The 17,904-nt window shown below is 41.8% G+C and overlaps 1 protein-coding gene across 2 annotated transcripts in view; it reads right to left on the minus strand.

Annotated features, from left to right (window-relative positions):
- The window catches only part of col4a3 (collagen, type IV, alpha 3), a 53,407-nt gene that overhangs the window by 19,105 nt on the left and 16,398 nt on the right, over window positions 1-17,904 (minus strand). For both annotated transcript variants that reach the window (XM_048263848.1, XM_048263849.1), the window contains exons 3-20: window positions 11,158-11,247; window positions 9,858-9,902; window positions 9,597-9,641; window positions 8,918-8,980; window positions 8,629-8,682; window positions 8,510-8,536; window positions 8,260-8,334; window positions 7,733-7,795; window positions 7,555-7,590; window positions 7,358-7,405; window positions 6,290-6,364; window positions 6,082-6,126; window positions 5,015-5,077; window positions 4,785-4,829; window positions 4,503-4,556; window positions 3,999-4,040; window positions 3,242-3,323; window positions 55-90 (exon numbers count right to left, since the gene is read on the minus strand). In XM_048263848.1, the coding sequence (XP_048119805.1) occupies window positions 55-90; window positions 3,242-3,323; window positions 3,999-4,040; window positions 4,503-4,556; window positions 4,785-4,829; window positions 5,015-5,077; window positions 6,082-6,126; window positions 6,290-6,364; window positions 7,358-7,405; window positions 7,555-7,590; window positions 7,733-7,795; window positions 8,260-8,334; window positions 8,510-8,536; window positions 8,629-8,682; window positions 8,918-8,980; window positions 9,597-9,641; window positions 9,858-9,902; window positions 11,158-11,247 (988 nt within the window). The remainder of the gene's footprint in view (window positions 1-54; window positions 91-3,241; window positions 3,324-3,998; window positions 4,041-4,502; window positions 4,557-4,784; window positions 4,830-5,014; window positions 5,078-6,081; window positions 6,127-6,289; window positions 6,365-7,357; window positions 7,406-7,554; window positions 7,591-7,732; window positions 7,796-8,259; window positions 8,335-8,509; window positions 8,537-8,628; window positions 8,683-8,917; window positions 8,981-9,596; window positions 9,642-9,857; window positions 9,903-11,157; window positions 11,248-17,904) is intronic.

The following is a 17,904-nucleotide window of genomic DNA, read 5'->3' on the forward strand; positions in this document are numbered from 1 at the left end:
TATCACACTGCAGTGGTATGTCTGAATGTCAGTAGTTATTTATACATTTTTTACCTGCTTCACCTTTCATCCCGGGAAACCCAATTGGACCTAAAATCAGAGAGAAATGATCTATATTCAAGCACAAAGGCATAGTGTGTAATACAAAGCCATTGTGTATGCATTAATTGTACATCCACGCTGGACAAAGACCTGTCATGTAACACAATCATAACTGAAGAGCACACAGTTAGAGAGACCATAGTCTGGAGCCAGTTTGCTGGTCCTAATCTGTTTGTAAGAAGTGAGTGGCTGGCACACCAGTGTTTCCCATACATTGACTTATTTGTGGCGGCCCACCACAATATCAACATTGACCACCACACAATGATTTTCCAGGTTGTACTAAATTGTGCTTAAATCTGGTTAGCATCATAACCACACTGTGCTAATTTGCAAAAAACTGTTGCATTCAAGTTAATTCTGCAAATCTACAGTACCACCACAAATAGAATTCAATTCTACGGGAAACACTGCACACTGTACAAATGAATATTGCTGTTGGAGACATCGTTTGGGTGTGTGATCAGAACGCAATCGAGGGGACAGTTCAAGCTTGGAAGAGTTGTCAGTGTCAACACCGACTCCAGGGGCATTGTACGGGATGTAAATGTCAGGATTGCTCCAAGCTTCTGTATCCCTGAGGTGAGGCCTGCAACATCAGCACCCAAGCATCCTGTCTCCCCCATCCTTCGGTCCACACTACTTCACCGGGACGTCCGGCGACTGGTTGTCCTGCTGCCAATTTAAGAGCAGGCAGGAGGCCCAGGAAAGAAACTCTGACCACAAGTACACCATGGTTTGCGATCTTTCCCGCGGTTTCCGTGGGAAGATCGAGTGGGAGGTGTTGAGCTGAACTGTGGGCCACGCCCCTCCAGCCTGGATACACCAGCTTGAGTGCCTCTCCCAGCCTGAATGCACCAGGTGAAGGTGATTTACTAATCAACTGGCTTTGGAGTCACACGCACACAGAATCGCTCCAGAGCAGCAGTGGGAGCAAGCAGCATGAGAGGTGAATGAGATCTGGCGGTTTGGACTGAAACACCAACATTGTTTTGTGCAAAAACAAAGCTTTCAAGGAAGACGCAGCCGGTGAGCTCTTTGCATTTTGTTGGATGTAACTGGGCCTTGTTGTAGTCCATTGTTTGCAAGTCATTTTAATGGTTTGATTGTGAACTATACATGTGAATGGGTAATGGGTTGAATAAATATAGTTAAAAAATATTTCATGGTAGTTAGACACAGTTAAAACTAATGCCTTTTAAAATCATGTGAGCTGAATGCAATTAAAATGTTATGTATTTAGATGTATCTCTTAAAAGCTGTTAATTTATTGCATAGTTAAAATCATGAGGTCAAGTCAAATTCCACACTGAGAAAGTATTGCATGTGTTTTTCTGTATTTAACTTGTTTATTTAAGATATTGCTAGATAATTTGCTACTTATTTACAAGGTTTATTTCTGGGTATCGAGAATTTGAGAATTGAGAACTTAATTCTCACGTGTTTCACTGAATGTATTTATCTTGTTTTCATTTTCTAAGATGGTGTTTGTGTTTTTCACCTGGTTATTCACATTGCATCACACTTCTAAATAAAAGAAAGAAGAAAAAGAAAGCAAAAGAGTGATGAGTGGAATCCTGTGAAGTCTTCCTGAAATTAGCTGCCTTATCAAGTGGGGAGTTTCGTACACTGAAACCTTGCAATAGTGAGGGCACTTGACATATACCATGGCAGAAACATAAAGACTAAGCAAAGAGCCCATCACCCAGGGCCCAGTTTCCCGATAACGACGGAGACACGCTCTTACGAGGGTTTTCTATGATTCATCTTACGATCGCTCGCTTGGTTTTTCCGACTGTTTCCTAACATGCTCAGAAGCGTGAACGTGCACTCCTCTTAAGATGCTCTTAAGGGGAGCTGTCCACGTTAATAGTCCTGAAATATCCTCTGATTTGACGGTGATGTCAGGTGACTGCACGTCACAGCTATAGGCCTACCATTTAAACTTCGGATCTACACATTAATTCACATCAATACGAAAATAGAAACACTTTGACATCTGCATGTAAGCATCCCACGTATAGTTATATACCACACAGAGACATAAATAATTGTAATTATTTTAAGATTAGATTGTTGCACCATGCAATCATTTTTTGCGGTGTCACTTAAGAACACGTTTGAAGATAAGAAAGAAGTCGAGTAAGAAAGAGAGGAAATGTGTAGGCTTAGATTTTTATGCAGTAGGCTACAGACTAAATGTTGCGTTCTCTGCTTTTTACCTCATAGGCCTAATAAAATATAGCCTTCACTTAGCAAAGATAATGTCAAACTATTCTGGCAACGTCTCGTTTCATAACTTGATTGCATTTTTGTCCGCTTTTCATCACATTATTATGACCATTAAATGTAGCCTATTTTGCACGCTAAAATCTGATTCATCACAGGTAGGCTAAACACAATAAAGAATGGAAACGTAAGTTGGATTATGTATTCTAAATTGTAATTCCTCTGTATGTCCTGTTGGTGACCTCAGTGAGAAGTACTGTATCCTAAGTATCCTAAGTTTTATTTCAGTGTCAAGTTTATTTTCCTTTTTCAAATTTATGTTAAGTTCTAATTGAATTAGTATATATTATTTGATTGTTATATTATTATGTCTTATTTGCATATATTTGCTATATAAATAAAGATTATTATTATTATTATTATTATTATTACTGTTTTATTACTGTATAAACTGTATTATTAAGATGCTCTTAGCCGGTAACGAGTACTCTGGAGAACTCGTAGATCTACGAGTGTTTTCACGACGCTCTTAAGCTACGATGGTCTCGGGAAACAGTCGGCAAATCTTAAGACGTTCGTAAGAGGGACTTTACGACGCTCTTAGGCTTAAGATGCTTTCGGGGAACTGGGCCCAGGCCTCCCAACAGAGGTGGATATTGTGGCTTCACAAGAAAAGTATTCACATGTATCTCTTCTGTCGGTACACTCAACACAGGCGATCAGCTAATCACTAATTAGCTAATCAATTAGATAACCAATTAGCTAATCACTAATTAGTTAATCAGCCTGTCTGAAGAGTGCTTCAAATTAGGATCAGATGGTCCACCGCAGCCTCTTAAGCAGCCTTTATAAAGCTTTATAAAGCACCTGCTTTTCCCTGACCATGTGTGTGGGTGTTGCTGGTGTGTACCTTGTGGTCCGGTTGGACCTGACGGGCCAGGGGGTCCAGGCAACGCTTGACTTCCTTTGATATTGTTGGTGATATGGATCACCTGAAGCACAAAGAAAATTAAGAACAGTAAGAACCATTATGATGATCAAGGTTGGTTAGAGTGCCCATTGGACCACATATCATACTGAGCTTGATTCACACCATACACTGTCACATGCAACAGGAAAATGGCGTTGTGGTCTTTTATGGTCAACATTACCAAATGTGTGTTTACTTCAACATGCGTAAGACACCACTTTCCTAATTTGCTCTTGTCATGATGTGATCACATAAGAGCATTATTGCACAGCACTGCTAGTCATCTTTTACTCTGTTGTCTGTTAATGAAACGGCAAAGCCCCCAGACCAAATCTGACTTTCACTGTAAGTTCAATTTGGAGCCAAAATACATGTTTGCATACAATTCAGTGCCCCCTAGAGGTCAAAGGGCACCAAATTCTGTGTGTCCTCGCAATGGATCCACGAGATCCATGTACCAAGAACAACAATGCTTCGCAATGCTGTGAGCTTGATCAAGCACTCTAATAAAGGCGGAACTGGAGACATGGCGGAGCAGCCATACCAGCAAGATGCTGTCTCTTTGGAGAAGAGTGTCTCGGCCTAAACCCCACCCTCTTCACTTCACTGTGGCCTACACACATTATCTCAAAGCATCTGATCCATCACCGCACCAGCTGTGTTACATTATAATAGGAAATAAAGAACAGTAACTTACATCTCCTGGAGGACCAGGGGGACCAAGATCACCTTTATCCCCCTACAGTAGCACACACACGACAAATCAATCACACATACACAAACATGTACACAACCTTACATTTAACATTTTAACATTTTTACGTTATTACATGATTACGAATATACAATATGAAATATAATCCATATATATATAGACTCCATGGCTAACCATGTACAATATAAACGCAATATACAGGCACCGTACTGTATATACATCACTGTGCACACACATTTTGTCACTTGCCCACGCACACCAGTGCCAACATTTTTAAGTGACAAGCATTCGATAAACAATGGATTTTATTGAGCAGCACTGACAAAAAATAGAGCTGAATTGTAATCTCATGGCGGCGAAAGGTTTCGGCGGTAGTGTATGTGGTATATTCAAGACAATGGAAGACAATGGAATCTAAGTAATCAAATGTCGAAAGCAGTGTGCTTTCCTCTGAGTGTATGTTCTATCCTTGGACGGGTCACTCACCGGGGGCCCGTCAATTCCGGGAGGGCCTGGGGGACCCGTCATGCCTCCCTCCCCCTGAGGAAACACACACACACACACACACACACACACACACACAAAACAGAATGTGGTCAATACAGTTACACACACATTATTATATACACACACAACTAAAGACACACAGACACAGAAACACACACACACACACACACACACACACACACAGATTCATACTAACACTCTTACACAGACAGACATGCACACACAAATAAACCTCAAAAGAATCTCCTTTTCCTCCTTTACCGGTAAGCCATAGGCTCCTGGCGTTCCATCCTTCCCAGGTTTTCCCTGAAAAAAAAAAATTCCATTCATGTACAGAAACTGAATGGGTATGCAGCATGCCATATTTTTTAATGTTTGTGTCTGTGTGTGTATGTATGTGTGTGTGTGTGTGTGTGTGTGTGTGTGTGTGTGTGTGTGTGTGTGTGTGTGTGTGTGTGTGTGTGTTTGTATGCGTGGTACTATGTCATTACCGGAGCGCCAGGTTCTCCTTGGTCTCCTTTAACGCCCTGATATCCAGGGTCTCCCTGGAACCCCTGCAGGGGCAGAAATACATTTACATTTTACATTTACTAATTTAGCACAATGTTGTCCAAAGTGGCATTTAATAATATCGTTTTTATATTATAAAACATAATCCATAGTTTCCGAAACAAACAAAATAAATAAAACATAAAACCACACTATTACCACTATTACCACACTATTCTGCTGGCACGTTGGGGTCCAGTTCGCCCTGTCAGGACTTATTTTCCCAATAATGACCAGCGTTCTATACATTATTCCTTACATAACGTAAGGTAACACACATATAATATACATAATATAATTATTGTCTCATAAAAGCACAGAGACATAACAAAAAATGAGTGCTTAAATATTGGATGTTAGCTTGTAGACAGAGATGCTTTTATAACAGAGTTGAGATAGTATAAGAGTAGGGAAATATTATGACATGAGAGGATTTTGATGCATATGACAATGGAGTAAAGGTGTTATTAACTGAAAGAGGGTTTTGATGCATATGACAATGGAGTACAGGTGTTATTAACGAAAAGTATTATAACTGCAGAGAGCTGAAGAAAAACAGAAGAGGGCCCGTCAGAGAGCCAAAGGTAAGGCAAATATCAACAGAGGTGTGATATGAAGTGTTTAACCCAGGAGAGATGATGCAACAGAGGTGTGATAGGAGGTGTTTAACCCAGGAGAGATGATGCAACAGAGGTGTGATATGAGGTGTTTAACCCAGGAGAGATGATGCAACAGAGGTGTGATAGGAGGTGTTTAACCCAGGAGAGATGATGCAACAGAGGTGTGATATGAGGTGTTTAACCCAGGAGAGATGCTGCGACAGAGGTGTGATATGAGGTGTTTAACCCCGGAGAGATGCTGCAACAGAGAGAGGTGGCCCTATAGGAGTGAGGTGTTATGGGCGTGGACGAGTTAACACACACGGTAATGTTATTACAGAAGTGTGCTAACTGTGCTATCACAGCAAAAGGGACATCTAACATCAAATAAATTAAGAAAGCGTACTTACAGGCCGTCCTGGGTAACCTTGTGGCCCAATATCTCCTGGTTCTCCCTGTGAACAATCAATGTTGTGAACTTCTGAATAAGTGTGTGTGTGTGTGTGTGTGTGTGTGTGTGTGTGTGTGTGTGTGTGTGTACATTTGTGTGTGTGTGTGTGTGTGTGTGTGTGTGTGTGTGTGTGTGTGTGTGTGTGTGTGTGTGTTTGTGTGTATTACCTTTAGCTCTTTAGGCCCTGAAGCATAGAGCTTCACACCTTTCACACCAGGTGTACCAGGAGGTCCGTGATTACCCTGAGGAGGAACATTGAACACAGAGCAAATTTACACTGGACACATCATGTACAGAATGACCAGAACCTTACACTACCATGCTACAGATCTCATGCAATGGAGCTTAGTTCCTTTTGATGGATTGAAAGTTACATTGGAAACTGGCTACACCTATACCACAGTCCGACTCGGGTCATTTCCTGATCCCACCCACTCGCTTCCTGTCACTTATTTCACTGTCCTATCCAATTAAAGACATTAAAAGCCCCCCCACTCCAAAATATATAACTCCAACAGCTTGGACTGGGTGATTGCAGCCCTTCACTTCCACTATGACATGCAGGTATGGGACGCATATATGAATCAATATGATGACCTGACATGCAGGTATAGGATGCATATGTGATTCTTGTGAATGGTCATGTGATCCACACTTCAGGAGTCCCCCTTACTGTCGTGTCTCGTGCGGACAAGATTTGGAGATTGAAAACGTGCTGTGTGGACGGAGAACATATTTAAAGAGAAACTTTGCCGTTTGGCCATTTCTTCGCTGTTTTCTCACGTTTTTGCTCACAGGTTTCTCTGCAGAGCTCCCTCTACAGCTTCAGAGTATATGATTTACGACACTCCTCAATCGGTCAGTCTGCCGTTTTCCTCTTTTCCTGTTCCTCCGACAACAGTTTACTCACTTTCTGCTTCTTTTCGCTGGCTCTGCCACGACAAATGTCTGAGAAACTCTAGCCGGTGCCTGGCGTGTACTGTATGTGTGTAGTGCAATAAAGCAATTTGTTACATCACGAGGTAGCAAGCTAAGGCTGCGAGACTTTCTGTCTCTGAGGCCGTTGGCCCTCCAGCCCAAAGTTGCAAGGGTGCGGTGTGACCAATTGAAGCATATACTGTAGTGTGAGTTACTATGTCGTATGTGACTGAAGAAAAATGACACAGGTTTACTCAGATTAAGTTCATTTGTGTGGAGGCCATTTTCCCAGAAGACCAGAGAGAAACAGAACTGACCTTTTCACCTTTCCGTCCAGGAGTCCCAGTGCTGCGGCCCTCCAGACCCTGGAAATGACACGACTCTTGTCAGATGGATGTCAGATTTAAACACACACATTTGTGTATACACACACACACACACACACACACACACACACACACACACACACACACACACACACACAATCAGACAGGAATACAGAGAATGGAGTTACCTTCTCACCAGGTAGCCCTGGAAAACCAGGTTTCCCCTGCACAGCATTGGAAGGGTGGGGAGATATAGAGAGAAGAGCATCAAGGTGGAAAACAAATGGAGAGACACACATTACTAGTGAGAAGAGATAAATCAGATCAAATACTGTATTTTGGAAGACGGAGGGAAAGAGAACTCACAGGGTTTCCAAGGGGACCCATTGGCCCTGGGGGCCCTGGTGGTCCTGCTGACCCTGGCGCACCCTGAAACAACCAATCAGATTCTCAATTCTGAAACAACCAATCAGACACTTAATTCTGAAACAATCAATCAGACACTCACTTCTGCTTAAAACAAACAGTAACGTGCTTAGATATGATACCTCAAAAACATGCAATGTGTGCATCGCCCAAAGTAAACTAGTAAATCAGTACCCATATACAGCCAATGGGATTTTGACTTCCTGTTTAAATGAATGACATGCTGACATCCTGTCTATCAGTGTAACGTGCACCATACAGCTGGCATGTCTGTATAGTCTGTAGTGATGCTGTTATTAGGAGCAAAGGAATGTGAACCTGTGTGTGTGTGTGTGTGTGTGTGTGTGTGTGTGTGTGTGTGTGTGTGTGTGTGTGTGTGTGTGTGTGTGTGTGTGAGAGAGTGAGAGAGAGAGAGAGAGAGAGAGAGAGAGAGAGAGAGAGAGAGAGAGAGAGAGAGAGATTCTCACTGGCTCTCCATCTCGTCCAGGAAAGCCCCGCCGTCCTTTCACTTCTAGTGGGTAGTCAGAGTAGTATGTGTCACCCTGTGGATCAACAATATACATTATATACATGCACTGATGCTGATCCATCCACGTGTACGTACATGCACGCTGGAGAACTGACATTTGTTCTTGCCGCCATGTTGCGCATCACACACACATACACACATACACACACACACACACACACACACACACACACAAAACGAACACAAACCTTCATTCCTGGTAGTCCTGGCTGACCCTATGAGAAAGAGAGGAGAGGATGAGCACAGGATGAGAATGAGAAAGAGTCTGTGTGATGTCAGCAAGTCTACTGGTCATGTGTGCACCTACTGGAAATCCGTCTCTTCCGGGAAGCCCGGGCGGTCCTGGGAATCCCCTGTCACCCTAAAAATTAGTTCAGTTAGATTAGACATAAAACAGGTTTACACTTAAGAATGAATAGTTTTGTAGAGGTATCATATCACACCATAAACATAATGATGTACGTATGTGTGTGTGTGTGTGTGTGTGTGTGTGTGTGTGTGTGTGTGTGTGTGTGTGTGTGTGTGTGTGTATGTGTGTGTGTGTCTGTATGTGTCTGTATGTGTGTGAGATAGAGCATTTGTTTACTCTAAAGTACCTTAGTGCCGTTGCATCCTGGGATACCTTGTTGTCCCATTGGCCCCTCATTTCCAGGGATACCCTAAAACAATGTAGGAACCAAGGATGCTAATATGTTCAAAATGAACCTCATTAATCACCAGCTGCATGTATGGTATAAGAAACATGCAAGCACACACTGTCAGTAAGGCATACACTACCAGTCAAAAGTTTGGCGTCACTTAGAAATTTCCATTCCACCCATTATATACAGAATACCACCTGATATCAGTTGCATTGTTTTTTTTTTTAAAACAGGGCGGCAATTTTCAGATTACAAGTGCTGAAATAATTGCAAAAGGTTATCCAATGTTTTCTCAGTTAGCCTTTTAAAATTATATCAGATTAGTAAACAGAATGTGCCTTTGGAACATTGGATGAATGGTTGCTGATAATGCGCAATGTAGATATTGCATTAAAGATCAGACATTTCTTTCTACAACAGTTGAGAACCCTTTTGGAATTATGTAAGCATGGAGTGGACACTGCTGCCCTGATAAAAAAAAAAAAAACAATGCAATTGATCTCAGCTAGTATTCTGTCTATAATGGAGTGGATGGAAATGTCTTAGTGACCGCAAACTTTTGACCGATAGTGTACAGTATATGAACACAGTCCCAGCCTCTCGCATGCATGAGTTAGATTTGAAAGAGCCTCACTGGTTGTCCCGGTGGTCCTGAGAATCCTGGCTTTCCTGACAGACCCTGGAGTCAGCATGGCAAAGACATTATGAACACATGCACACAAAACACTGACACTTACATAAGACACACAAACTATATGTGCATGGCAACACCATGACACATACTGAAAGACCAAAATACATGCATACATTCAAAAGACATTCAAAGGTGCCCAACGTAAATACAGTATGTACACAAAGGTACAGACACACAAACACACTAACAGAGACACCATACCCGTGATCCTTTGGGTCCAGGGAATCCAGGGTAACCCCTTTCCCCCTAAAGGAGAGAAAGCTCTGTAAAAAAACTACCAGGTAGTCAAATGTGAAGAGATGTAAACAGGACAACAGCACAACTGTGCCATATATGGTACTCAATCAGATACAAATGATGTTAATAGCATATACTCTCACATGTGTACTGTAATTGTAAACAGGACTCCAATGCCACACTGACCAATGATAAGGAAAGTCTCATCTCATCTCAACGATATACTTGAACTACAAGTATATCGTTCTTCATGTATTGTTCTCATGTCGTGATGGTTATAGTTTATGTGTGGACGTTGTTATTCATATTAGCTAGAACAATACTCCTTTGTCGTTATCATTATAGTTATTGTTCTTGGTATTACGACCCCCTGTGCCCCTTCAGGCCTCTCCTTGTCAGTGCACGGGCAGGTAGGGCCTGATTAGGTCAATTATGAATTGTGTACACCTGCATCAGGGTGTGGTTATATAAAGAGTTCTCCTCTCCTCCCCTTTAGGCACTTTTCTTCTCTCTTGCAGGCACCATTTTGACTTTCTCTCTGCACTGGCACTTTACTCTTTCTCTCCTCTCTCTCTAATCTTTCTGTCTTTTGTCTACCATTTAGTCATCTTACATACTGATGCTGACATTGCATTCATACATACACGCACGCCAACACTCATCTTCCCCCTAGACACATCATGTTTGGTATTACTATTGTTGCTTAATCTTAATAAATTATAAATTGGAACTTTGTTGTCCATTTCCCTTTATGTTGCGGTCAGTAAACGAGCCGGCCGTAACATTGGTGTGAATGGCCCTTTAGAACTGTGTTTGTTAACCTCCTCATGCATTACCATGTTTACCACAGAGCCATCTAATATCATGTGCCTGAGTTCGGCAAGGTTGTAGGTGGCGGGAAGCTAGCAAGGTGGGGACTCTGCAATGGCCGAGACCTCTCCGGTGAATCACATACAACCAGTGTTAAATTCTGATCTATTTATCTACTTTTTTAACTTCGGCCTGACGCAGCCCACTTTGTGTCTGACTTCGCTATGGACACAGTGCACATGCACTGTTGGCAAAATACGCTGTCAAACTCACACCCTATGTGTGCACTGAATGGGATTGTGTCATCATGGAAAAGTTTTGGACTTCAGGTGTAATTTCAGTTTGAACTATATATGAGAGCACATTGTTTGCTCTCTCTCTCTCTCTCTCTCTCTCTCTCTCACACACACACACACACACACACACACACACACACAGACAAATATAAAAATACCTTAGGGCCTCTTGGTCCTGAAGAGCCTTCATTTCCTGGGTAACCCATTATTCCAGGAAGACCTTGATAGCCAGGATACCCCACATCACCCTAGGAGACAGAAGGAGGGAGAGTGGAGAGAGGAAGGAGAGACCATAAAGGTGAGGTCCATTATTCTGGTGAAAGGTGGTAGCTTATGAGCTCAAGAGCCAATCAACACACACCCCTCCCTGATCCTGAAGCGTTGTGCAGACTTCCTGAGTTTGTTGAGCATAAATTGAACAAACAGTTACCAGGTATTATTAGGACTATTAGGAGCAATTTGCTAAATTTGACAAAGACGGCACTGGATTATAATCACAACTGCACCTTTAATAAGACTAGAGACACAGATTAGAAAGGTACAGGTGTCCTACTTCTACAACCCCAATTCCAAAAAAGTTGTGTAAAATGCAAATAAAAACAGAATGTGATAATCAGCAAATCTCGTAAGGCAAGGCAAGGCAAGGCAAGTTTTGTTTGATTTGTTAAGCACCCAATGTGCTTAACAAATCATGAAAAAATGGCACATATTAACATAACTAAAGTAATTAAAACGAAACAAAGCAATAATAATAAATAATTAAAAAAATAGGGACGGTTTGCAGGAGGTATAATTAAAACAAGTGCAAGTATTAAAATACAAAATACAGAACATGGGTGCAAAAGTGGGTTAGTGAAAGGCATCTGCAAATAGTTTGGTTTTTAATCTGGATTTAAAAATGGAGATTGTGGGAGAGGTCTTGATAGACTCTAGAGGGAGGCGGTTCCATAGACGGGCCACATAGCAGCTGAAAGCTGCTTCACCCTGCTTCGTGCGGACAGTGGGTTGAACTAATTGCTGTTGTTCCACCGATCTAAGAGCTCTAGAGGGACTATGCTTTTTGACCATATCGGCTAAATACAGAGGTCCTTGGCCATTAAGTGATTTAAAAACAAACAGAAGAGTTTTAAAATCAATGATGTAGGTCACAAGCAGCCAGTGTAGTAATTTTAAAACTGGTGCAATGTGATCTGTCTTAGTTCTAGTCAGTAACCTTGCAGCTGCAATTGCAATTGCAATTGTTTTTTGGGGAGGCCTGTAAAGAGACCATTACAATATTCCACCCTGCTTGAAATGAAGGCATGAATAAGTATTTCTTGATCTCCTGGTGATATGAAGTTTTTTAGTTTTGCGATATTTTTGAAATGATAAAATGCTGATTTTGTGATTGCCTTCATGTGACTACTGAAACTTAGGTCACTGTCATTGATGACAGATGATTTTTCACTGTGTCTGCTGCCTTAAAACCTTTTGTGCCCAGTAGAGCAGCAGTCTTGAGTATTTGCTCCTTTTTTTCCAAAAATTATAACTTCAGTCTCATCGGTGCTCAATTTACGGAGTTTCTATGACATCCAGTTAGTAACTCGTAAACTCATATTTAGCTGCTAAAAGAACATAGACAACATATCAACAAATTGAAAATACAAGCATGATAAAGAACATCTTACAACTAATTAGGTTAACTGACACCATTAAAAAGAGCATCCCAGAGAAGCTCTTTTTATTACAGAGGCTATTGTGAGATGTTCCAAAAAACAATACAATGTTTCTCCTTCAACAGTTGATGTGTTGTCTTTGAACTATTCTCAATTAAATATAGGGTTAACATGATTTGTAAATCATAGCACTCTGTTTTTATTCACATTTTACACAGCGTCCCAGCGTTTTTGGTATTGGTGTTGTATTGTGGCTTTCATCAGAGGGATAAGAGATCCTAACATTTGCAGCGGTAAAGATTAAGATTGGTGTGTCATGTCAGTGTTTGGGATCATCTCATCTTTACAGGTCATATTTTCTTTGGGTGATAGCAGAGGAAACGTGTGAGAGTGTGGAACAGAGCTGAATCGCCTACATATCTCACTTTGAGATGTTATTTCTCAGTCAAATTCCTACATAGACAAAAGGGCAAGAATAGTGCATGTAAACACACACTCACACACACACACACACACACAGGAACAGGTGCATGACTGGTGACTGTTTTCATGGGCAGCAGCGTGACTTGGCTCATCAGATAGCTGGTGACACTTAGCGTCCGCTGCACCTGGGTGGCCGCCCATCTGACAGGCATCTCTTGGTGCCCGCCGGACCACACAGACGGGGTTGGGGGACACCCACATCAGATGCAACTCACGCACCGAGGTCTGGGTCATGGTCACACCTTAAAAAACATCTATTTTTTTGTGAATAAACATTATCCTTTTTTTTACTTAAAAAACTGGTCTTTTAAAATGGACATTACAACTTGCACATTTCAGTCTTCCCTCACTCCAAACCCCTGGCCCTGATGAAGGGCACCACAGTGTGGTTCAATTAAACCCATTACCCCCCACATGCAAACGGTCACACAGCTAACATAGGCTCATTCTATTAAAACAGTGTTCTAGAATATTGAGGATTGCATTCAGTATCTTCACAGTGGTTATCCACTAATGCCATGATTTCTAAAGGCTAATGTCCACTCGTGGTGTCTAACGTGTGTCAAGTGACGCCAAAGTTTAGAACTCCATTATTTTAATGGAGCAAAGCCCACTGGTGGCATGTGACGCGTGTTGACACTGAAGTTTAGACAATTGATGTCTTGAGCGTCAACTCCATAGACGTGAATGTCGCCGCCAGTGGGAGCTCCGTGGGCTAGAGGCTGAAATGGGCCACGGCTATTCAGGGAGGATTCAGATGGGGTTTGAATCAGTCAGCCGGCACAGTAGATGGAAATCATGTTAAAACATCAACCGAGTGAACCTTGCACTCGTAGAGCAGGTGACTTTTGACCAATCAGCTACGTACCTCCCATAACTCGAAAGAGAGGAGTTTAAATGCGTCAATGCCTCTCAAATCCACCTTTGTACAGTAAGCAAAGCTTTGAAGGACACTAAAATCAAAGTAAACAGTACACTGAAAGAATCATCATGGCTCCATCTTTGTGTTCATGTGTTGTTAGATGACACAGTCTTTCGTTTATTTTCAGACTATCCACAACCAGCTGGGCAGGACATGTGGTTTAGTCAAGCCCTGCACAGTACCTTTGAAAGTATGCTAAGTATGTAAGTATGCATATCCATACTGGTGGATAAGTGAATGCAACAAAGAGTAGCTATAAGGAAAAACCTCCCTGATTATGATCAGGCATGAAAACGGGTCAGGGGTGAAAAAGGTGAGAAGGGCGCGCAAAGTGGGAAATGGCCGTTTCATAGCAAAACAGGCGCGAGTGACATTGTTGCCAATAGTGCATAGCTTCCATGGAGTATGAAGTTGCCTAAAACCAGAGATGTATGAAGAAAACAAACTACAAAATGACTAATTTTTACACAAAAATACTTATTATTTCTTCTTTTTGGCTTGGGCCTAAGTGTGAAGGGGCCCACTTGCGCTGTTTGGCAACATGCTTCAGCCTGGCCCTCCTATCCTCCTCAGTAATCTACATGAGTTTTCTTTCTTTCTTTCTTTATTTCTTTGTGCCTGAAGTTATCAGACATTGCATAGGCCTAAAGGACACTTAGAACTATTAGAATAAGTCTGAATATTTGTTGGACCAAACCAGGTAATAAATAAACTTGGGTAGGGTAGGGTAGGCTTTAATTTGTAAAATTGGTTTGAAATGTTTTAACCTGCAGCTAGGCTACTTACAGATTGTGGCATTGTGATAGTGTGTCAGGCCACTGAGCGTTTCTTAAAAGATGGCATTACCATGTCAAACACTGTTTTTGTCTCTGAACTCGACAAAACGCACCAGCCCAGTTTAGGAGCATTTAAATCAACTATTTAGTTATTCACATTAGCCTTTGCTATACTGAAAAAGTATGCCTATTTGCTTCACCTTTTCGATCTAGATGGCTCAAACTGCACGTATTCTTCATCAAATGAACTTGTTATGTCTATATTTCTGTTCAGCCTATGCTACGTTGCTACACCAATCTCAACGTCTTTTTCTGACAGAAGTTGAACGTTTCAACTAGCCCACCTGTGACATCAATAAGCATCTCTCCTCGCCGGGCTCACATTCCAGCTGACATTTCAGACACATCTGTAGTTACACAGACAGGGAGGCTATTCCAGCGCAAGCATTCTGTTCGCGTTGCATCCGCGCCAAAATTTAGCTTCCGCTGTTTAAATAGGCTAAATGCATAGGGCCTGCATTCACACAATCGTTGCTGGATCAGACAAGTTTTTTTAATTGGGCTCTTGTCTTACAACGCATCAAGATGCGTTTGCGTCTGCGCGTGATTTGTAAACTCAGTTGTAACCCCAACCCCTACAATATTTAGGAAGAGGTGTCTTTATTCCTTACACCCCTACCGGCACTAACATGTTTAACATGATCGGTGCCGGTAGGGGTGTAAGGAATAAAGCTCCCATGGATTTGACTATCATTACTATTTGGACGACACTCAACTTTACCTATCTTTCCCACCTGAGGACTCGTTTCCCATAGGATTTCTGCATGCCTTAAGGATATTTGAGTCTGGATGAAATATCAGCACCTTCAGCTTAATCTCTCAAAAACTGAGCTTCTGGTGTTTCCTGCTAAAACAGCTATTCCCCAACAGATTGACATCCAGCTTGACTCATCTTCACTGACCCAAACTAGATCGGCACATACTGTAACTTAGGCGTCGTAATTGATGACCGACTTAACTTCTCTGAGCATGTAGCCTCAATTGCAAAATCATGCAAACATCAGTGTTGTAGTCAAGTCACTATGCCTCGAGTCCGAGTCCAGGTTCGAGTCCCCAATGTTCAAGTCCGAGTCAAGTCCAAGTCATTAAAAAAAAAATCCAAGTCAAGTCCGAGTCGAGTCACTATTGATCCACGTCGAGTCCGAGTCGAGTCCCTATTGACAGAGACTTTCTAATGTGGAGACACAGCACTCAAAAATACTCGATAGAAATGTATGGGGCTAGTTTGTCACGCCAATATGGCCGTTGTCTACACATATCCCACCCCTTCCTCGGCAAAACGTCGACATGTGAATACATTGAGCCAATCATGTGGTGTGATGTGAATACATTGAGCCAATCATATGGTGTGTTGTGAAGACATCGTGCCAATCATGTGTTGTGATTTCGCCGCTGGAGCAAGATTGGTGTGGTGAAGCCTTATGGATGCCCGATGAGTGCCCAAAAAGCGTTGTCAAATGGCCGCCGAGTGGAGGGACTTGCCAAGTCAAGTCGAGTCTAAGTCCAGCACTAAAGTAAACATAGCCTACATGTCGTTCCATTTTTTCCCATTGCAGATGAAATCCTTAAAAGCAAAACGGACAATCCTCTGTCTCCAAGCAGGGGTGCCATCACTTGTGTGAAAGTAGTATTGCCAAATTTCTTGCCAAACCCAATGTGTTGTATTTATTATATCGGAGAGAATACCATATCATAGCCATACCATAGCCTATAGGCCTACTCATAATAAATGAGCAATCCACATCCCAATCACACAGGCCATTAAGTCACATTATGCTGTTACTGACTGCTGTAGGCAGTGTTGTAGAAGTTCATACTTCACAAGAGCTAGATGGACGTTGGAGTAGGCCTATTTTGTAAGAGGTACTGTGGATCATACAAGGGCCTCCCCCAGGCATTTTTTTTAATTCTGGCTGTTAAATAGCCTACACAATTTTAGCGCAGTTTGGGAGGGACAGAAACAGAGCAGGGCCCGTCTTGGTAGCTTCTTTCTGACTCCCGTGACGTGAACACTGGCTACCTGCAACTGCATAATGTTACCACTTCACTGACACTATGGAGACATACAGTATTTCACGTCAACAATGGAGATGAAAACTAGCTTTCGGTTAACGGAGATGCAGATAAGCTACCTAATAAATGACTTTGCGCAACAGGCCACATTCTACGTTCATTTCATGAGTGAAATAAATTTGCTACGATATTCATCTGTTAGAGTAGAAATAGAACAAGTTGCTATTTTCTTTTTTTGTGCAGTGGATTAGGCTATCAAATAGCTCGTTTGAACAGTAACAGTAATCCACTTCATTCGTGGTTTTAAAAAAAAAAATCTAAAGGGGTGACAAGACTTTTGTCAGGGACTGTAACCGTCCTCTGCGGTCTTCTGATGAGCGTCTGTTGTTTCGACCAGCCATAAACGCTAGGTCAAATTCAAAACTCTTTTCCTCAGTGGTTCCTTTGTGGTGGAATGAGTTGCCCAGTGCTCTCCGTCCCTGTGATAGTTTTGGATCTTTCAAGAGGGGTCTAAAGGCATATCTGTTCAACATGCACTTAGTTTATTAAGCATTTCTTATGCTTTATGGTTTGTATATTATAGTATTTATTTATTTTCATTAGGCTATTGATTGAATTGACATTGTTGTTTTATTATTGCTGTTCTCCTTGGTGTAGTCTTACCAACCTTTTAGTTTGTTTACTGTTAAATTTACCTATTGTATTGTTGTTATTGGTATGGCGCTTTGGACAAAAGCATCTGTTAAATACCGTAACCATAACCATAACCATAACGTTATTTTATCCAGTACTCTGTCTGCTCTTTTTCTCAGAAGGTAGTTACTGAGGCTTGAATGTTCAATTAGAAGTTGCCTTGGATTTAATGTATTTGTGAGTCATCATAGGTGAGCAAGTCCACAGGCACAGCTGCAGTTTTCTAAATGACCACTAGAGGGCACCAGAGTTTGAAAGTTCTGATTGAGCAAAGGCTGAATCTGAGTGTCCACACTCATGGAC

Source organism: Alosa alosa, chromosome 15 (assembly GCF_017589495.1).
Source record: "Alosa alosa isolate M-15738 ecotype Scorff River chromosome 15, AALO_Geno_1.1, whole genome shotgun sequence".
Classification (NCBI taxonomy): Eukaryota; Metazoa; Chordata; class Actinopteri; order Clupeiformes; family Clupeidae; genus Alosa; species Alosa alosa.